Below are 20,186 nucleotides of genomic sequence, written 5' to 3' on the forward strand. Positions count from 1 at the left end.
CTGTGGTTGACGGGTGTCATTAGCTGGTGTTTTGTATGTAGTGATCCCCTGTCACAAGGGGATCCCACCCACAAGGACAGGGGTCTAGATTGGCGGGGTATAAATTGGTCTAGATTGGCGGGGTATATATCTAATGAATAAATAAAATAAATAAATACTGCACTCCCAAGCCAACTACACCAGAGTACAGGTTGCTGTCCTCTGAAGATGCCGGCCACAGAGACTGGCAAAACGTCAGGAAGAACAACCTTCAGAACACGGCCAAAGAGCCTGAAAAACCCAGAACAAGCAGATTTTACTTTTTGGGGCTCCATGATCACTGCAGATGGTGACATCAGCCACAAAATTAAAAGATCCCTGCTTCTTGGGAGGAAAGTAATGACAAACCTAGACAGCACCTTAAAAAGCAGAGACATCACCTTGCCGACAAAGGTCCACATAGTCAAAGCTGTGGTTTTTCCGGTAGCGATATATGGAAGTGAGAGCTGGACCATAAAGAAGGCTGACCGCTGAAGAATTGATGCTTTTCAATTGTGGTGCTGGAGGAGACTCTCAAGAGTCCCCTGGACTGCAAAGAGAACAAACCTATCCATTCTAAAGGAAATCAACCCTGAGTGCTCACTGGAAGGAGAAATCCTGAAGCTGAAGCTCCAATACTTGGGCCATCTCATGAGAAGAGAAGAATCCCTGGAAAAGACCCTGATGTTGGGAAAATGTGGCGGAAAGAGGAGAAGGGGACGACAGAGGATGGGATGGTTGGACAGTGTCATCAAAGCTACCAACATGAATTTGACCCAACTCCGGGAGGCAGTGGAAGACAGGAGGGCTTGGCGTGCTCTGGTCCATGGGGTCACGAAGAGTCGGACACAACTAAACAACTAAACAACAACAACAACAACAAGTGTTTTCATAATGTGAACCATGGTTTGTTTAAAAGTAGAAACAAAGCTTATGATTTCTTGCTCAGAACTGCAGCAAAATAAAGGAGGGGAGGTTGGGATCACTCCCACCTCCGAGTTTTACATCAATGTCATGAAACTGAACAACCATCTTTCAGCCCAACAAACCTTACAATCTGTTATCGCTCATATGGGCCATCAAGTTCTTTCTGACATCGTGACCCTATGAACTGATGACTTCCAGAACAAATTCCTGTCATAAAGACTCCTGGCTCAGGTCTTCCAAACACAAAGTTGTTACTTCCTATCACAAGCTGCAGTAAGGTTGAAGTCACAGGAAGAGTACATGAGCTACTACTCTGAAATCATTAGCAACACGAGAGCCAAAAACCAAAATAAACCTAACAAGCTGATGGCTGATGCATTCCACTTTCAAACCCTCAACCTTTTTGACAGGGCATCCTAAATGTGTTAATTATTTGTATTATTCTTTTTTTTTTAAAAAAAAAAAATCCATTTTGAACTTTATTAGTATTTTTATACTCCAGATTGTTAACATAAATGATTTGTCTTGTATTCTGCTTCAGGGTACAGTGACTAAGCATTTGGTGCCTAGAATTAGGCATAGAGGGACACTAAATCCTGAGTCAACTGAGGTGAAAATGATAAAGTAGATTATGACAGTAGGGGAGGGGGTTCTACTGAGCTGTGACATATAGAGGACATCACCTTATAAACTGAAACTCAGGCAAGTCTCCAAAGCAAGACACTGTAAATAGAAATGGAAAACTGGCCATGTCATTTCAATACAGAATGACTGATCCCCAGAAAAGACATCTGCTGTTTTTGTGTGCTTAATTGCAAGATAAAAGAGATACACATTCCAAAATAACTGAAGATGTCAAAAATCAAAAGACGTAGACTACATAAAGAACAAAACAATGCCAGTGTCTTCTCCCACAAATGTCACCTTTGCTCTTAATCTGCTGGTTCAAAAGACCAGATTTGGGTGTTTGTGTGTTTTCATTTTATTGTTAAATACAATATATATATACAAAGAGGATGAAGAGAGTATAGTCTGAGACCAGCTGAAGAAGAGATGACTCCACTGAAACTTCCACATTCACTTTGATGAGGCTAAGAAGTTGTTTGATTTCTTGCTATTAGCTGGATGTACCCGTGTGGTATATTTGGAAAGAGATGCAATTGTTTTTCATGTTTACTTCCTCAGAAGTTCCCTAATTTCTCATTTTAGAGAAATAGTAGAGCAAGGTCTTGAACGTGAGCCACAAAGTCTTGGATGTATTATCTGATGCCAGGTACTTAACTATCCCTTCTGTTTATGGGCTTCCCCCACATCTCAAAGATCCTTCTCAAGAGGGCATTCCAGCTGAATGTGACTATCATAGCTTCTAGATGCACAGATATTGCTTAAAACAGGGATCTGAGCCAGGGAAAGGGACACAACATAGACCCATGAAGGCGATAGATGAGCTGTTCATAGCTCTATATAAAGGAACTGGTCATAACTCTATGTTAAACAGGATCCAGAAGTGAAGGCCATATGCCTGCCTCTCCTTGCCCCATCTCTATGGTTCCTGGTGGAGGTGCTTGCATATGGGCTTATGAGTTTCCTGTGTCAGAACCTGGAAGGAGGTGGCCCCTCAGTGATATTCAAGAGCAGGAAGATGGCATGGCTGGGGAGGGGTATCAAGATCCTCCCCCTGGTGGAAGTGAGACCCCTGATGGCCCCTCCAAGCAATGGGAGCCGTGGCCAGTGGCCAGCTGATCAAGGGAGCCATGAGTCCGAAATGTTTGAGAACCACTGGCTTAAAAGATCAGACTTAATTAGGCAAGACAGGCCAAGAAGGACATCAAAACCAAAATCATACTGATCTCATATTAATCTACCCAGACTGAAACAAAAGAAATTTTCACTGCTAATAAATAAATAAAGGAGGAAATAAATTGGATATCGTTTGTGTTCCAAGAATATTGCAAGACATGGAAGCATAAATCACAGCAGAAAGGCAATTAAACTGTAGCGTACTGTACATAAGACATGTTCCTAGTCCAAAACACGCCCAGACTGAAAGCTTTTACATCATTTATCTGCTTATCAGCAGTTCATCCTCTTCCTACAAGTCTTATTCTTAAGGCTTCTCCAGTAGCACTTGTCCCCCTATATGTGCTGAATGTGGTACAGAATGAATTACAACTTAGTCAGCAGTTCAAAGAAACTCACAAAGCAAATAGCCAGCAGCCCCCCTTCCATTAATGTCTCTGTCATGCCCTAGCCAAAGAAAGAGAACTACAACCTCAAACTACAAGAAAGGGATTTCTACTGCAATTTGGGAAATCATTGGCATAGAAAGCCTTCCACATTTCCCAGGCACTATCTGAACATCCACGTTTTAAGAGCCCTCTGTTGGTTACTTAAGTAAATGCAATTATTCCAACAATGTAGTCATCATTCAAAGTATGATATGGAAGGGAGGGGGGAAAGATTTTTATTAACTCAGTTAGAAGAGCATTATGCAATTATGCAATTCAGGGCATTTTCATCAGGAATAGGTGTACACACAAAAAAGAGAAGCGGTTGGTGTTATACTGTATGCTTTCAGTATACTGATGCCGTAGTTATTTGAATTAATCTCTTGAATTAGCATGCAGCTCTTTAAAATGGAAGCATAGCAGGCCATGTTTATTACCTTTCAAAAGAGCTTAGCTCAGAGATCTCAAGTTACTAAGAATGAATAAATCTCTCACCAACCCATTGCAAGGCAAATAAATGGAAAAAAAGAAGAAGTATCCAAATATCAGTTTTATCACTTTCAATACCACTTTTTAAATCTTTCCTTCTCCTGGCTTAATGTTTGCTCCTATTCAAGTAGAAACCACTTGTTTTGTAAATAGGCACGATGAGACATATTGAATCAGTGGTTACCTCACCCCTAAATTGAAGGAGAGCATCACATACACACCACTATAGAGATGAGCCAGCTATGAGTTATAACAAGGCATTTACCTAAATCATGTGGTTTCCAAACAGAAAATGTTTTGAAGTTGTGGTGTATTAAGTTCAGAATAAAATCTACAGGACCAAATATGTTGATACCCTTTCTAAAAATAATATTTATATATCTAAACCTCTTTCAGCACTCAGTATGGTGCAGCATTTGTGGACAACAGGGGCTCCTGCTCTTGTTTTGGGACTGCAACTTCAGTAACCCTTCACCACTGGACATGTTGGCTAGGTCTGATGGAAGATGCAGTCCAACATCTGGAGAGGCTTGCTCCAATATGGCCAGATCATTCACTTTAAACCAAAGTTTTCCTTGACATTGCCCTGAAGTTACCAGTGGTCCAGGTATCACAAGCTCCCTAGCACACAAGTTGCTCCCAGAAAAAGAATGAAACTGAGCAAGCAGAAGGGCTGTGGAAGAGTAAGCCATTGAGTGTATGAATTAAAGGAGGATCTCCTCTTTAAGCAAATACTGTAACTGTTTCTCCAGTGCATCAGGAGAAACAGGAGGTGGTAGCCCAGAGGAGATTATGGCACTGTCCACTTCAGCATGGTGAGGGAGCACAACCTGTCTTGTATATATCTTTTATGTTGTTACTGCTGCTGTTATTAATTTATTAAATTTCCACACTAAATTTCCACATGTGGAATGAGAAATTAGTAAACCAACAACAATGCAGATGGTAAACAATGGTATCTTGAACCCAAAAAGGAAAAGCAATCAGATTACCCCACATTTCAGCACCTAGCCATTTAAAACGAAGCACTTCTGATCATCAGTCTTGCTTGCCTACATAATATATCTGGACTGAGACAGATTAGAATGTTCTATTAATCAGAAGCTAACCAAAAATAGTCTGCTGTGAGTCATTCACCAATATCATTCAGGGTATAATTCTCCATTATTCTGTGAAGTACAGCCATCAAGTTATTTACCTTATTAGACATTATCTTCAGTTCAGAAATCAATATCTCAATGGAGAAAAACAGAGCAAAACACCAGATGAATATATTACAGAAAAAAGATAATTTAAAATGTTATGGACACTGGAAAAAGGCATGCTGCTAGAACAAGAAATTGCAATAAAATGTGTGAACAGATCGCCAGAGCAACTATTACAGGGGAACATTTGTATTGGAATCAAATGATGGTAATTTTTGTTTACTTTGTCACTGCTATTAATTAACCACCAGGATGAAGAATGGCATACAATATTAATTAAATAGTGACCATTCCAAAAAGCATAAGATTTTTGCGCTGCAAAAATGCATATTAAAAGATCTAAAAAGCAAGTTAAAGTACAGCTGGTTCTGACAAAATTAATTAATTTTTGAAAACCTTCCACTGAATAAGATTATATATACATACTCCTGTTGGAAGATCTATAAAGTCCACCCATATTTGGAACAATTGAATATGGTAAAATGAAATTGTTTCTCATTATTTGGGTGTTTCAAAGCTTTGGGTTGTTTGTTCCCTTGTTGACTGTTTGGTTGACTTTTCCTCTATGAACAATCCTTGTAATGGGAATTAATGTGAATATGGCCTCCCTCTGAAAAGAGAAATGGATTCTGGTAGCAAATCTCCTGCTACACAATAGCCCTAATGCAAAAACCATATTGTTTTAAATCACATTTTAATCACTGAGAACCAAGAAGAATTTTTACTGCTCTACCCTGACACAAGGTGATGTCCCATTGCCTACAGTAGATACCTAGTCTCACTACGTTCTGGCAAGCAGGCTAGTTGGCCAGCTCAAGGCCAAATAATATACTTACCATCCTCAGTGGGCACGTAGATATTCAGGTAAAGGCAGTCTTCATTTTGATCTTGCACATATGTCATCACAGTATCCAAGTTGGCAGTAAACCAAACGGGTAGCATGTCATTGAGCAGCGATCTCTCATCCAGATATTGAGGGCAGACAGCAGCAAACTGTGTGGCATTCCGTATTCCAGTCCAAGAAGAAGGAGGCTCTGGAGGCTGGAAACGTCGCTCTCCTGTTGGAGGAGAGGCATAAGGGACTCCCAAGTATTGTTCCACAGGACCCAGGATTTCGTTAGGCAAGGGTGTTCGAACCCCACGGATTTTGCCATAATTCGTGGTGACAACGGGATATTGTGCTTGCCCATCGATCAGCGTGAACCGAATCGCTAGAGCAGTTATCCACAGGAGGAAATTAGAATTCAACATGACACAAACAGGTGTAAAGATCAAAGGCAGCCATAAGAGTCCCATTGGCCTTGACATGGTTTACATCGACATTAGGAGGCCTCTGTCTTCCCCACTCAGATACCAAATCAAATTAGCTGGGAAAGAAGGTGAGGAAAATGCACACACAGACACGAAGAGAAAGTGGGTGCAAAGAGGGGAAGGGGAAAAGGAGTAATTTGCCAAGTAGAATTGAATTAGGGGCACAAGGTGATCTTGCTCAGGTGGGAAAAAGCCCCGAATAGTGCGGTTTGTGCCTCAGCAGCCTGACCAGAGACCAATCCCAGAGATGCGAAAAGCAAGAGAGTCCTTGTGCATGAAGCCCATCCCTCAACTCTGCTGCTCTTTTAACACTGTTGTCGATATCCAAGAAGAAGATATGGCAAGATGGTTGGTGTTTACACTTCTATATTGGCACGGTGACTCCTTCCAGTTAGCTCCAACATGGTGGATAAACCTGTGAAAGAAAGTAAGAGATTTAGCACACATGTGCTACCTGATTACATTCTCAACGTGTTTTCCAACTTGTTTTTATTATTAATAATATGATTATTTTTTCATTTCTGTGAGATTAATATCACAGTGCAGGGTGCACAGTGTATATCCATATAAGGTTAGAGAAAACTGCCACGCGTACCGATCAGTGTGTCAGATATGCTGGAGAGACAACATGCTCCAGTAAGACGGCACTAAATGGAAATTACTCTCTTCACCAGGCAGCAGCACAGCATATTTCATTTCTCAGCACCTTTACATTTCCTTCAGAACTGACTGCCATCTGTGCATGTGTGGAATAAAATTCAAAAACTCAGTTGCTTGAAGAAAAATTGCAAAGAAATTGAGCGGAAGGATCACTAATGTGTTATTTATTTATACCACTGCCTGTAAGAAGCTCGGGAAAAGATGTGCATGTATGCACGCGCGCAAACACACACAGACACAAACACAGACACACACAGACACACACACACAACTTAAATTCACAACACTCTGAGGTAGTCTAAATTATACAAAATTAACACAAGGTTAGTCAAGTAGTTTCATGGCTGAGGGAGAATCTGAATCCAAGTTACTCCTGATGCCTGTTCATCTCCCTGTTTCATCACACTTGGACTTTTTCTTGCTTTTGTCTCTCATGTTCACTATGCTTCTCTCTTCTGCCTGTGTCATGCAAACAGAAGGCTCTCATTGGTTAGACTGTACATATTGAAACAAGCTTTCTTCAGCATATTATTGGGTCATTTGTAGTTACATGGATATAGGTGAAAATGTACTACATCTTTCTTGCCATGATTCATCAAGCTCATGCTTGTTTCTCTTTCAAGAGTTTAGAAGGTTTACCTGACTTGGGTCCTTTTAAGGACAAAAATGAGTGAAAAATATTTTAAACTAATAAAATTAAATGAAGAGTGGGTATTTCTGGAAAAAGAGTGCATACATTCCTAAAGCTTACCTGCTGTCTTTTTTGTTAACTCAAGCACATAAAACTGCCTTATACTTCACCCCCCCACTGGATAATTTAATTTGCTATCGTTTACACCGGTGGTCCCCAACCTTTTCAGAACCATGGACCGTTTGGTGGGTAGGGTCCATGTGCAGGGAGGTGCATGGCATGTTCATGGGTGGGTGTGGAACATTAGTGGGTGAGTGAGGTGCACGAGTACACCACGCCTGCCCATGAATGCAACCTGCCCACCCGCAAACGTGCATGTGTGTGAGCACGCCACACCCACCATGTGTGTGTGCGGGGATGGCGGGAGATCTGTCTCCACGATCCGGTCCTGCAAAGCCCATGGACCAGCACCGGGCCACAGACCAGGGGTTGGGGACCTTGGTTTACACCACCCTTCTTCAATCTGACATTCTCCAGACGTCAAAGACCACAAGTTAAAATCCGTCCATCTGGATGTTACCCAACACAATTTGTCATTCCAAGAAGCATCCTATTTTTAATTACAACATTGCTTACATTGTTATCTAACTATGTCTGAACTTCCTATTATCCACTGGAAATACTTCTATAGGGTGATAGGAATTGTAGTCTGGCATAAATCAAAAAGATCTGGTTGGGAATTCTAGGCTAACACTGGCCAGAGCTCTTTTACACTGCAAGGACCTTTTACACAGACATCTTCGGTTCTCCAATACAGCCTCAGCCAACATCTAGTGACTTCTCTTACGGGTTATGTTTCAATATACTTCCTTTTGGAATGGAAAGTATGGATACTTACTGTGACAAACCCAGACCTACCGGGATATGTCACACAGTTACACTAAGCTGCCACCAACCATTCCCTGTAAGAAGTCACACAGACCAGGGATGGATTTTTAAACAATAAAAAGAATAAGGTTTATTTTAAATACAAACAGGGTAAATAAAACAATCAGGTGAATAGATAAAGTAACGTGGCTTGGTTTCACCCATACAAGCATACAGTTTGGTTCACACAGAACCTTAACTTAAAGCACAGACCCTGAACCTATCAGTTCTGGCTAACCAACAGACACCTGAACCTATCAGGTTGGTACTCTGACACACAGTAGTACCCTGTCTGACACACAGACTCCCACAACAGCTTCTTCTTCCCAGCTGCTGCTTCGTCACAACCCAGTGTCTCTCAGCATCTCTCAGTGTCTCCTCCAGCATCTCCTCTCACCACACAGGCATCACATATTTATACAGTACAGCCCCTCCTCCTGATGTCCCGCCTTCCACTCCCCATAGGATGGAACTTTCCCTCCAAACCCATGACAGACAGGTAACATCAGTGCTGTATGTAACACCTCCCCTCTTTATAAGTTGTTTTGTAGGGGGAAAGCTAAGGTGCTTTTCACCAAAAAACAACCTGAATAAAATTACACAACAACAGTTATACATACCATATTATACTTACTTATACTTACATTCTAAGTTAAACCATAGCAAATAGGCATTTAAACATTTACCATATACATTACATCAATTTACCTTTATTCATACAAACCAAATTCAAAACCAGGTACATTTAACTTTTTCATCATTATATACACATAGTCCATGTTCTTTCGCCGTCTTCAATCTTCAGGTCTTCTTGATAAGGCGTCAGCAACACAGTTCACTGACCCTCTGACCACCTTCACTTCAAAGTCATAGTCCTGTAGGTTTAAAGCCCACCTCATAAGTTTGCTATTGTGGGTTTTCATTGTCTTTAACCATTGCAATGGTGAATGGTCAGTACACAGAATAAAATGTCTTCCCCAGATGTAAGGCTTGGCCTTCTGGATCGCGTAGACTATGGCCAAACACTCCTTCTCCACGGTTGCCAAATGTCTCTCACCTTTTTGAAGTTTCCTACTCAGGTAGGACACTGGATGCTGGTCACCATTCTCATCCTCCTGGCACAGAACTGCTCCTACCCCGCTGTTAGACGCATCGGTGTAGATGATGAACTCCCGGTCGAAGTCTGGAGCACGCAGGACAGGATAGTTGATTAACGCCTCCTTCAACCTCTGGAACGCCGCCTCACAGTCGCTGGTCCACGGGATGCGGTCATCAGCCTTCTTCCTCGTCAGATCGGTCAGCGGAGCCGCAATCTCGCTAAACCTCGGGATGAATTTTCTGTAGTAGCCCACCAACCCAAGAAATGATTTGACCTTTTTCTTGGTGTTGGGTCTAGGCCAATCACGAACAGCTTCTATTTTGGCCTCCAGGGGTTTTATCATTCCTCCCCCTACCATGTGACCCAAGTATTTTATTTCTGGGCTACCCAGCTGACACTTGCTGGCCTTTACTGTTAGCCCTGCTGCACTTAACCTCTGCAGCACTAACTCCAGGTGTATCAGGTGATCTTCCCAGGTATTACTGAAGATCCCTATGTCGTCAATGTAGGCCACTGTAAAGTCACTGAGCCCTGCCAAGGTCTGGTCCATCAGCCTTTGGAATGTGGCTGGTGCATTTCTGAGACCAAAGCTCAGGACTCGAAACTCATAGAGACCAAAAGGGCTGCAAAAGGCAGTTTTTTCTTGATCCCTGGGATCAATTCTTAATTGCCAATATCCCTTTACCAGGTCCAATGATGAGATGAACCGACAACCCCCTATGGTTTCAATCAGGTTGTCTAGCCTGGGCATTGGGTAGGCATCAGGAGTGGTTACACGGTTTAATTTCCTGTAATCGACACAAAACCTAATGCTCCCATCAGGCTTGTCCACAAGGACTATCGGAGAGGACCAAGGACTAGAAGAGGGGACGATTATGTTCTCCCTCAGCATTTCGTCCAGCTCCTTCCGCACCTTGTCCCTATAGGGTCCCGTTACTCGGTATGGGGATACTGCCTGCGGGGGTGCATCCCCTGTGTGGATCCGATGCATCACTCCCTTCACTATCCCCGGCTTGTTGGAAAACACCTGTTGATATTTACTAAGCAGCATTTTTAGTTCTTGCTGCTGGTCTTGGGTGAGTGCAGGACTGATCTTTACCTCCTCTGGGTTGTATTTTACTTCCCCTCTACCCTCCCAGAAGGGTAATTCAGCTTCCTCACTCTCAGCTGCTTTTATCGCGAATAAAACCCTCTGTTCCCCTCTGTAGTAGGGTTTTAGGGCATTCACATGAACCACCCTCCTTGCGTGGTTCTCCTCCTGCTCTATTAGGTAGTTCAGGTCTGACATCTTGGAAATGACCCTATATGGTCCTGCCCATTTGAGCTGCAGTTTATTCTCTCTGCAGGGCCTAAGCCAAAGCACTTCCTCCCCTGGGTCAAAGTGCCTCTCTCTAGCTTTGTGGTCATACCATGTTTTCTGTCTGACCTTCTGAGCTTGCAGGTTTTCTGCTGCCAGCTCTAGATTTCTCCTTAGGTCATTCATCAAGGTGTCTATGTAAGTCACAACGTCTTGTGGGTCATCCTGGGTGATCTGCTCCCAATTTTGTTTGATCAAGTCAAGGGGCCCTTTCACCCCTAAGTGTGCAGCAGACATGTCAGAGTGACCCCTTTGTAAGATCATGGGGCGATACTTTTCAGGCACCACCAGCTGACTTCTGATCCCATCTCCCCCTTTTGAGATATTCCTCAGGGTCTCTCTATATAAAATCCCCTTTTTCTCCAGAAATTTCACTGGGGTTTCAGGTGTTAGCTGGGCGTCAGTCACCTGTTCAAAACACTTTTGGAGAGTGGCGTCTGCCTTTTGCTCCTGTCCAAATCTGCTGTCTGTGGTTAAGGTTTCCACCACAGCTTCTGAACTCCCCTCTGCTTCCGTCTCTGGCTCATCATTACCCCCCTGAACTGTCCCCGTGGTGGCTTGTGAACGTGTAATCACTAGCACCCGTTTCACATGTTCAGCCAGGTCATTTCCCACGAGCACGGCTGCTGGCAGAGTCGATGAAATCGCTAGCCGCCAAACGCCCCTCCAGCCTTGAAAATTGACAGGTACCTCAGCTACTGGCAGAGAGATTACCTGCCCCTCAATCCCTGCCACCTTCATGGTCTCATTTGGGATTATAAACTCCCGAGGAATAATATCTGGATGGCACAGGGTTACCTGGGAACAAGTGTCCCGCAGCCCCCTATACTGACGGTCAAGTATTCCTACGTCCACTCCTGCTGTCTCAAACAACTGAGAATCTGTTTTTATCAGCAAGCAGCGCTTTACCTCTATAAGAGGACCATTTTCCTCAGCCTGATCAGCAGAGGTAGCTGTTCCAGACTGAGTAGTCATGGCAACAGGCTCCCTCTGTGACACTGAGCCTTGCTCTTTCTGGACACAGAACACAGCTTTTGGCTTGGTCCCACTAGACTCCTGAGGCACCATTCCTTTTAGCTGCTTCAATTTCTCACACTCTGAGATTAGATGACCCTTTCCCTGACAGAAATAACATTTTCTGGTGTATTTTGATTCTCTCTCATCTTGTTTTGGTTTTCCCTCCAAAATCTGAGGTCTTTGTTTCATGTCTGAGGGCTTCCCTTCACCATGGGCCCCTCCCCCTTGCTGGTTTTTCCCTGGTCCCTGAGAGTACTTGCTGTAGGTTTCTTTGGGTTTACCCACAGATTTCCCCTCACCCAAGGGCTTTCTTATTTGGGAAATAAAATCTGCGATCTCTGCGGCTGCTGCCACAGATTTCGGTTTCCTCTCCCTCACCTGGAATTTCAATTCCCCATGCAGGACTGAATAGAACTGTTCCAGCGCTATCAAATCTTTAAGCTGTTCATAGGTCTCTGTCCCCTCCTGCGATAGCCATTTCTCAAGCAGCCTCACCAATTGGGCCCCCACTTGGGTAAAAGTCTGCTCTGGCTTCTTGGTTAGGGACCTGAATCTTTGTCTCAGCTGCTCTGCATTTATCCCATGTCTGGCAAACACCAGTTTTTTAAACTCTGCAAAATCTTTCATCAGTTCCTCAGGCATCTCGGCATAAACCTCAGCCAGGCTACCACTGATTAAAGATCGCATGATGGTCATCTTCTCAGTTTCCCTCACTGAGAAGTCCACAAACGCTCTTTCCACTAAGGAAAAGAACACCTCAGGACAATCTCCCTTGTGGTACACAGGGAATTTCTTCAGGTCAGCCTTAGACAGTTGGCCTCCCTCAGAATCCCTATTATTATTATTGTTCTGATTCATCAGCTCCAGTTTTTTTAATTCAAACGCCATTTTCTCTCTCTCCAATGCCAATTCAAATTGCCGCTGTTTCTCTCTTTCCCTTTCCTCTCTTTCCCTTTCCTCCATTTCAAATTGCCTCATCCTCAGTTCATGCTGTTGGGCTATGAGCAATTTTCTAAGTTCTGGGTTCTGCTCTCCTGTGCTGTCACCCTGCACTGAGCCAAATTCATCCTCAGAACCTTGGTCAATCTGGGGGTCTTTCACTTCACTCATATCGGCCATCTGGCTTCGAGTCAAGGGCATAATCCCCCCTCAGAACAGGCTGCTTTAAAAAGTCAAGCCTCAAAATAAAACGACCACTTTTTTCCTTCTTGCCTCAGAACCAGCTCTCCCTAGAGATTGCTGCTGTTCTTCAGCACTACTTGCAACAGTATCGAGTCAGAGCCTACCCCCCTCTGCTGGGCCTCTCAGCTGGCAAGCTAGCTCACTGTTACTACGCAGTTTTGCCTCAGCTTTTTCCCGCCAAAACTAGGCTGCCTCAGAGCACCTTAATCTAAGTCTCCCCAGTTGGCACGTTCTTCTACTAGCGCACCTCCCCGTGAGGTACACCTAGAAGATTACCTACGCGCCTCAGACTGTCCCTGACTAGACCCCCCTTGCTCTGGGCACACTTGCCAAGGCTTTGCTGGACCGCTGGACAACTGGACCAGTCGTATCCCACACGCTGGACACCAATCAATGTGACAAACCCAGACCTACCGGGATATGTCACACAGTTACACTAAGCTGCCACCAACCATTCCCTGTAAGAAGTCACACAGACCAGGGATGGATTTTTAAACAATAAAAAGAATAAGGTTTATTTTAAATACAAACAGGGTAAATAAAACAATCAGGTGAATAGATAAAGTAACGTGGCTTGGTTTCACCCATACAAGCATACAGTTTGGTTCACACAGAACCTTAACTTAAAGCACAGACCCTGAACCTATCAGTTCTGGCTAACCAACAGACACCTGAACCTATCAGGTTGGTACTCTGACACACAGTAGTACCCTGTCTGACACACAGACTCCCACAACAGCTTCTTCTTCCCAGCTGCTGCTTCGTCACAACCCAGTGTCTCTCAGCATCTCTCAGTGTCTCCTCCAGCATCTCCTCTCACCACACAGGCATCACATATTTATACAGTACAGCCCCTCCTCCTGATGTCCCGCCTTCCACTCCCCATAGGATGGAACTTTCCCTCCAAACCCATGACAGACAGGTAACATCAGTGCTGTATGTAACACTTACATTAAAAACAAAGCAAAACAATATGATTTATTATTTGCTTGATGGCGAGGGATACATCAGATAATGTTGTCATGGCTACATTATTCCGGCAACAACACAGAAGCACCCATGCAAGTTCCTGATCATGAAATTATTTTCCACATCAGGTCTCAAATATTCAACCAAATGGAGATATCTCTGTAAATTTCTTTGAAGAAAATAAATACCCAGCGCTGTTGATCTAGATCCTTTGTTTGCCCTGAGGAAATGTCCTATTTTTATCATGGGACACTGCTTACATCGTTAACTTAGTTCTCCACAAAAATGAGACTCAGACCAATGTGTGGAATTCCTCCATGATTTTTATGTATGCTGACAAGAAAGAAACAATGGCGTATGTAACTGAAGGATTTTTTTTAATTTTGTTTTTACTCAGAGGAAAACAGAAACACTAGAGCCTCTTTGTGAGAATCATGGTGTCAGTTACAGTCACTCTCAGTGCAGGTCTAACCTTAGTGAAAAAATGCAGCATATTCTTATACACAAGTTCCTCTCATGAATAAAACTAGGAAGGCTCAGTGGTTTAGGTATCTGACTGCGGAGTCAAAGGTTGAGATTTTGAATCCCCACTGTGCCTCCAGGGAGAAGAGTCATCCTGTGCGGCCATAGGCAAGCTGAACACTCCCAGTGTCCCCAGAAGAAGGGAATGGGGAACCAGTTCTGAGGACATTCTGCCCAGGAAACCCTGAAAAGGGTTGCCCTAAATCAGAATTGTGTTGATGGCACATGGTTAGAAGTTAGAAAATTGCATTTAGCGTTAGTTTCACCAATAGTAGACCCACTGAAATCAACCAGCAAGCCTTATTCATTTCAAATAATGCAAACAGAATAAAACTGTGCTAGCTGCTATATTGTTGCATCAACTTTTAAAAGTCAGAAGCATCCAATGGGTTGTCTGGGTCTTTTTGATTAATCAGCCAGTCCTTCTGAACTTCTTGTACATGTTATGTGAGTGTCCTTTTTGAATGCTGAATCTTTGTGGTAGATCCCGAGACTGTCCCCAGCAGGTTAGCAATTTGATCTGGGACATACCTGAGTCAGGAAAAAAAAAAGCTTTTGAATTCAACATTTGGCAAAAACTAGTGGACAGGAGAAGCAGAAACATTTTGTACATTACTGCAGGAACCTCAAGGGAAAAAGCATTCATTGTCTCATTCCTGCACTGGAGGCAATGAAACCTGCAGGAATTGTATGTTCTTCACTGAGATGTCTTGTTGTGTCAAGTGAGCCTAAATCAACAAACACAAGGATTTTAGTGAGAGATTTTTCACATCGCTAGGACCCATCTTGCCTCCTATGCTTGTCCTTGCTACCCTCACTCCTTGAGAAGCAACAGAAGAGGAAAAAAGGCAACACCTACAAATTGTAAATGTAGCCCACTGTGTTCTTTACACTAGGGAAATGGCCAGTTTCCACTTAGTTTTGAATGAAGAATTTGGCTGGGATGGATATGCTGTCAACAGAGGAAAACAACAAGAATCTGAGCAGAGCTACTCAGCTGTGTGCACACCTTTGTTTAAGCTATTGCAAACAGAATCAAGGCAGGTGCAGTCATCCTCAAGCAGGCCCCTGATGCAATTCTACCCACACAAGCAGTGTTTTACCAGCTGCTACCTCCTTTCCACTTTGAAGGACAAATTAGGTCATTACCTTGCAGATGAAAGCAGAGTCAGAGCTGGCAGAGAATTACGATAAATTTTGCAGAATTCTCCACTGGTCTGGAGAATGCCACAAATAGGATTTGGAGCAGAGGGCACCCCCTTTCTGCCAAGAATTTGTGGCCGAGGCTACAAACCTTTAGGAGTCTGTCTGGAAGTAAGTCTTTCCATCTCATTCTGAACATGTGATCTGCCTGTACACTAATAGTGCATTTAAAATGTCTGCCAGGGATGGGCACTGTCTTTGGACAAATGTACAAAAACAGAGCAAAGCGGAGATATTTATGCAATTCCCAAGCAAATGTGGAGTGGAAGAAGGAGCTCCTGTTTAACTGGGGTGGTGGGAGGGACAGGTAGAGCAATAAATTTCTATATTCCATCTGGCAATCGTAGGCTAAAATCTGCCAGTAAGTCACAACTAAAGTAGGGCCCTTGAATCAATGCAATTTAAATAACTGTTGACTCACCAAATCCCCACTGATTCAGTGGGCTACTCTGGTTGCAAATGACTACTGAATTTCAGCCACAGAGTTTAAAAACTGGTCAGTGCTTTGAACTGACGAAAGAGGAAACCAGAAGAAATATAGTAGACAGAGCTGTTGGCACCAAATGAGATGTGGAGTGGTATCCCAAGTGTTTCACTTGATACTCCAACCAGTAAGGCAGTAGGGAGTGATCAGACATCATGTGACACTGCCAGCCATTTTGCAGAGCTGTAAGGAAACGGGAAAAAACTTGCTAGACTATTTAGACAAAGGATACAGGGAGAAACAGTCTCAGGATGTCTGAGGTAAATAACAATATGTTTTGCCTTTATTAAGTGATGAAAAGCTTTGAAAACTTTCTTGCTTTCTAACGTGTTTCGGCACAGCCTTCATCAGAAGCAAAATCTTTATATTTCTCTGGTCTGTATCAGCTCCGAAGCTAATCAGGAATCTGTATCAGCTTTGGAGCTGATACAGATCAGAGAAATGTAAAGATTTTGCTTCTGATGAAGGCCCTGCCGAAATGCGTTAAGCAAGAAAGTTTTCAAAGCTTTTCACCATTTAATAAAGACACAATATATTGTTATTTACCTCAGACATCCTGAGACTGTTTCTCCCTGTATCCTTTGGTTTTTTATTGGATGTGTCAGTTCCCTACAATTTGATGACTGTTTAGACAGCCTTTTTGCATTCTGGAATATCATTTTTTTTTGTTCTCTCAATCAGCTTTCTTTATTAAAATTGTATGAAGTGTCCAATTAAGCCTTTGGAGACCTGGGTTCAAACTCCTGCTTGGCAACAGAACCTCACTGGAGGGTAACAGGGGTAACACACTCCTCAAACATCTCACATACTTCAAAAACCCTATTAGTAAGTCAGAGGCAAACCTGGGGCAAATAACAACAATAGCGGATGTGCTTGTAATTTGGAAGGCATTACGTACTGTTCTATGAGATATAACAGGATAGATCACAAACCTCGGGCACTGCATAGCCTGTCAGTCACAGCCATTTGTATTTCCCCATCCATTAATGGGAATATTTCTTCTGCCCCACCATTTCTAGAAACATACAGATAATGTCACAGACCCATGGACCAAATTGGTACAATGTCTCCTGAAGGATAAAGAGTTGGTTTGTCCTGATCTGTATACCTTTTTTTTTTAATTACAGGGGGCTTTACACATCCATAATTTCTGACAAAAATCAGTCCATTCTTGCTCTTGCTATTTGCTTCTATCTTACATGAAGAGCCTTGTGGCACTGCGGTTAAAACTGCAGTGCAGCAGGCAAAAGTCTGCTGATGATCTGAGTTCGAACTTAATGGGCTCAGGTAGCGGGCTGAAGGTTGACTCAGCCTTCCATCCTTCCAAGGTCAGTAAGAGTGCCAGAGAGTGCTTTAAGCATTACGGGGTACTATATAAGCAGCACACTTTGGTTTATTTTTATTTGTATAATTTTATCTATTTACTCATATACCAATTGAAGTAAAAGATGCAAAACTGAAGTGCCAATATTAATTCCCACCTAAATCATATACTACTATGCACAAGTCTCTCTGACACTAACTGTATTGGATTGTTGCCCTTTCCTTCATCTGTCGAAGTCCAGGGTAAGGTATCTTCACTATACTGTACAAGTCAGTGAACCTATTTCAGTTTGTGCCTCCTGGGAGAAGAACCTGCCAATGTGACCTTGGGCAAACTGCATGGCACCAGAGTGCCACTAGAAGAAGGGAATAGTAAACCATTCCTAAATACTGTACTTCATACCTAGAAAACCTTGGGAAAGGTTGCCATTAGTCAGAACTGACTAGACAATGTCATTATTATTATTTCCTGTGAAGTAATAATCCTATAATCACTGGGATTATTTTGCAGATACCAAATTCTGTATAAACCAAAGGGTTAGACTGTTCTTTTTGCATCTGCTCACAAAAGGCAACATTCTGAAACTGCACCTGAGATTTCTACATTCTAAGCATTCACATTAAATTTCTTAAGGAGGTCCACAACTAATAGTGCTCATAAAAGTGAAAGTCCAGTAATCTCTGTGATGAAAATATTCTTGAGGTCTAAAGTATTGGAATTGATTGGTTCTTGCTACAGGTATTAATTTCCTATACACTACATGATTCTGTGTAATCTGCTACTGCGGTACCATCTGAGCAGTAGATTCAGATTAATAAATTAAACAGGTTGACAGATTTCCCAGCTCCTATATTATTATTCAAATAAAAATAGAAAAACAGTTTACTATATTGTCTGTTCAGGCACTGGTACAACATCCAATTATTTGTCCTTTTAAATTTTGACTACATAATTTTTTAAAAAATGATCAAACATTGAATGAAATCCAATATTGCAAAAGGGGTGGTGGTGGTGGTGGTGGTGGTGGTGGTGGTGAGAGTAGTGGTAGTAGTAGTAGTAGTGGTAGTAGTAGAAGTAGTAGTTGTGGTAGTAGTAGTAGTAGTAATATATTTCTTTCTCATACACACACACACAAACACACACACACACGGCATTCCCATACAAAATAGAAGAAAAGAGGACACAGTAGAAATGCAATTTAATTAGATGAGCAGAGGCTTAAAATCCTGTCTTATTTCCCCACAGGAGAGGAAAACAGATAATAAGAGAAGATGACAGAATTTTATTATTCATGGCAAGTCCCTGGTAAGAAAACGTGCTGTTTCAGTGCTTTTCTGTAATAACAGAACGAAACCTGCTAAAATGATCTGCTTGACAGCCCTTATCATCCAGCCAAAGACGTAAAATTTAAAAATGTCATCCACTGCTTAATTATATTTTTGCACATCAATGGGCTTTCACAATTTTAACTCAATTCAGCATCTTTGTTCAAGATGAAGGAGGAATCAGGAAACAAGATTCAGAAGGATATAGCACCTCTAGAATGGTATACACCCACACTGTTCCATTTGGTAAAAGTTTTCAGTGAGTGCTAATTGAATACACACTGTAAAATGCCCTGATTCGAAATCTTGGATGAGGCAGGCTAACGAGAAGACTAAAATTACAAACCAAGTAGGAAGTACACCCATTGAGCGCATTGGTGCCAACATTTGCATTGTGTAGACAAATTCTCGCACTCATCTGCAAAAGAAACTTTGAATTACATCTGTTATTCAGGATAAGAGAATCATAGAAACAGAACATTCTGGTCTCTGAACTAAGTCAGAAAGTGTCCTGTTGTATTTACAAGGAACTCCCAACTTACAAGAGTTCACTTCATAACCTTTTCTTTTCCAGTTTTATCTAATGCCCCCTCCCAGTGTCCAGGGCATACTGCTACAACCATTGTAACTGGCACCAAGGCTGACAGCAGGACAGGTAGGAGAAAGAAGACAAAAGATGGCAGAGGTCAGAAGGGAGATACCAGCAAGCAACCAAGCAAACTAAAGAGAGGGGGGTGGGGCAAAGAAGTCAGACAAGAGGTCAAGTCAGGAGGGAAGGGGGATATCCAGCAAGGAAAGGAAATCTGAAAAAGAAAACAGTAAAGATTTCAGTTGTAAAACATGGAAATTTTCCATAAACCAACCTCCTTTTTAAACATGGAGCCTAATGGGAAGACAGGTCTGATTTACAATCTCTCACTTCATAACATTTGCCAGGAGATTGCAAAAAATGGAGGACTGTTCTTCTCAGCAGCAGTACTGTCTAGAATTTCTGTGGCACTACAGTGCCTATAAAGTGGACAATTTTCATACACCTATAAAATTAACCCTGTCCTCTACCCCATTGGGGTTAGGTTTGCCAGATGTCGGGCAAAAGGAGGACATGTCCTCCTTTTCAGCTTAATGTCCTTCATCCATCAGGCAAAGATAAAAACCTTTAAAATGTCAGGCTTTTGTATATTTTATGTTATAATTTTGGATGGGAGGGGACAGGTGGAAGGACCTCCCCCTCCCCATGTCTTTCCTTGCCCCCTCCCGTGCCGGCGGCGGCTGCTCGGCAATCCGCCATGCCCGCCCAGCACACATGGA

General features: G+C 42.6%; 1 protein-coding gene across 5 annotated transcripts in view; it reads right to left on the reverse strand.

The window, feature by feature from the left end:
* Positions 1-20,186, reverse strand: part of NLGN4X (neuroligin 4 X-linked) — a 223,921-nt gene that overhangs the window by 159,033 nt on the left and 44,702 nt on the right. For all 5 annotated transcript variants that reach the window (XM_078390362.1, XM_078390361.1, XM_020786979.3 and 2 more), the window contains exon 2: positions 5,704-6,593. In XM_078390362.1, coding sequence (XP_078246488.1) covers positions 5,704-6,175 — 472 coding nt within the window. In that variant the 5' untranslated portion in view covers positions 6,176-6,593. The remainder of the gene's footprint in view (positions 1-5,703; positions 6,594-20,186) is intronic.

The sequence above is a fragment of the Pogona vitticeps genome, chromosome 3, assembly GCF_051106095.1.
Source record: "Pogona vitticeps strain Pit_001003342236 chromosome 3, PviZW2.1, whole genome shotgun sequence".
NCBI classification, from domain to species: domain Eukaryota; kingdom Metazoa; phylum Chordata; class Lepidosauria; order Squamata; family Agamidae; genus Pogona; species Pogona vitticeps.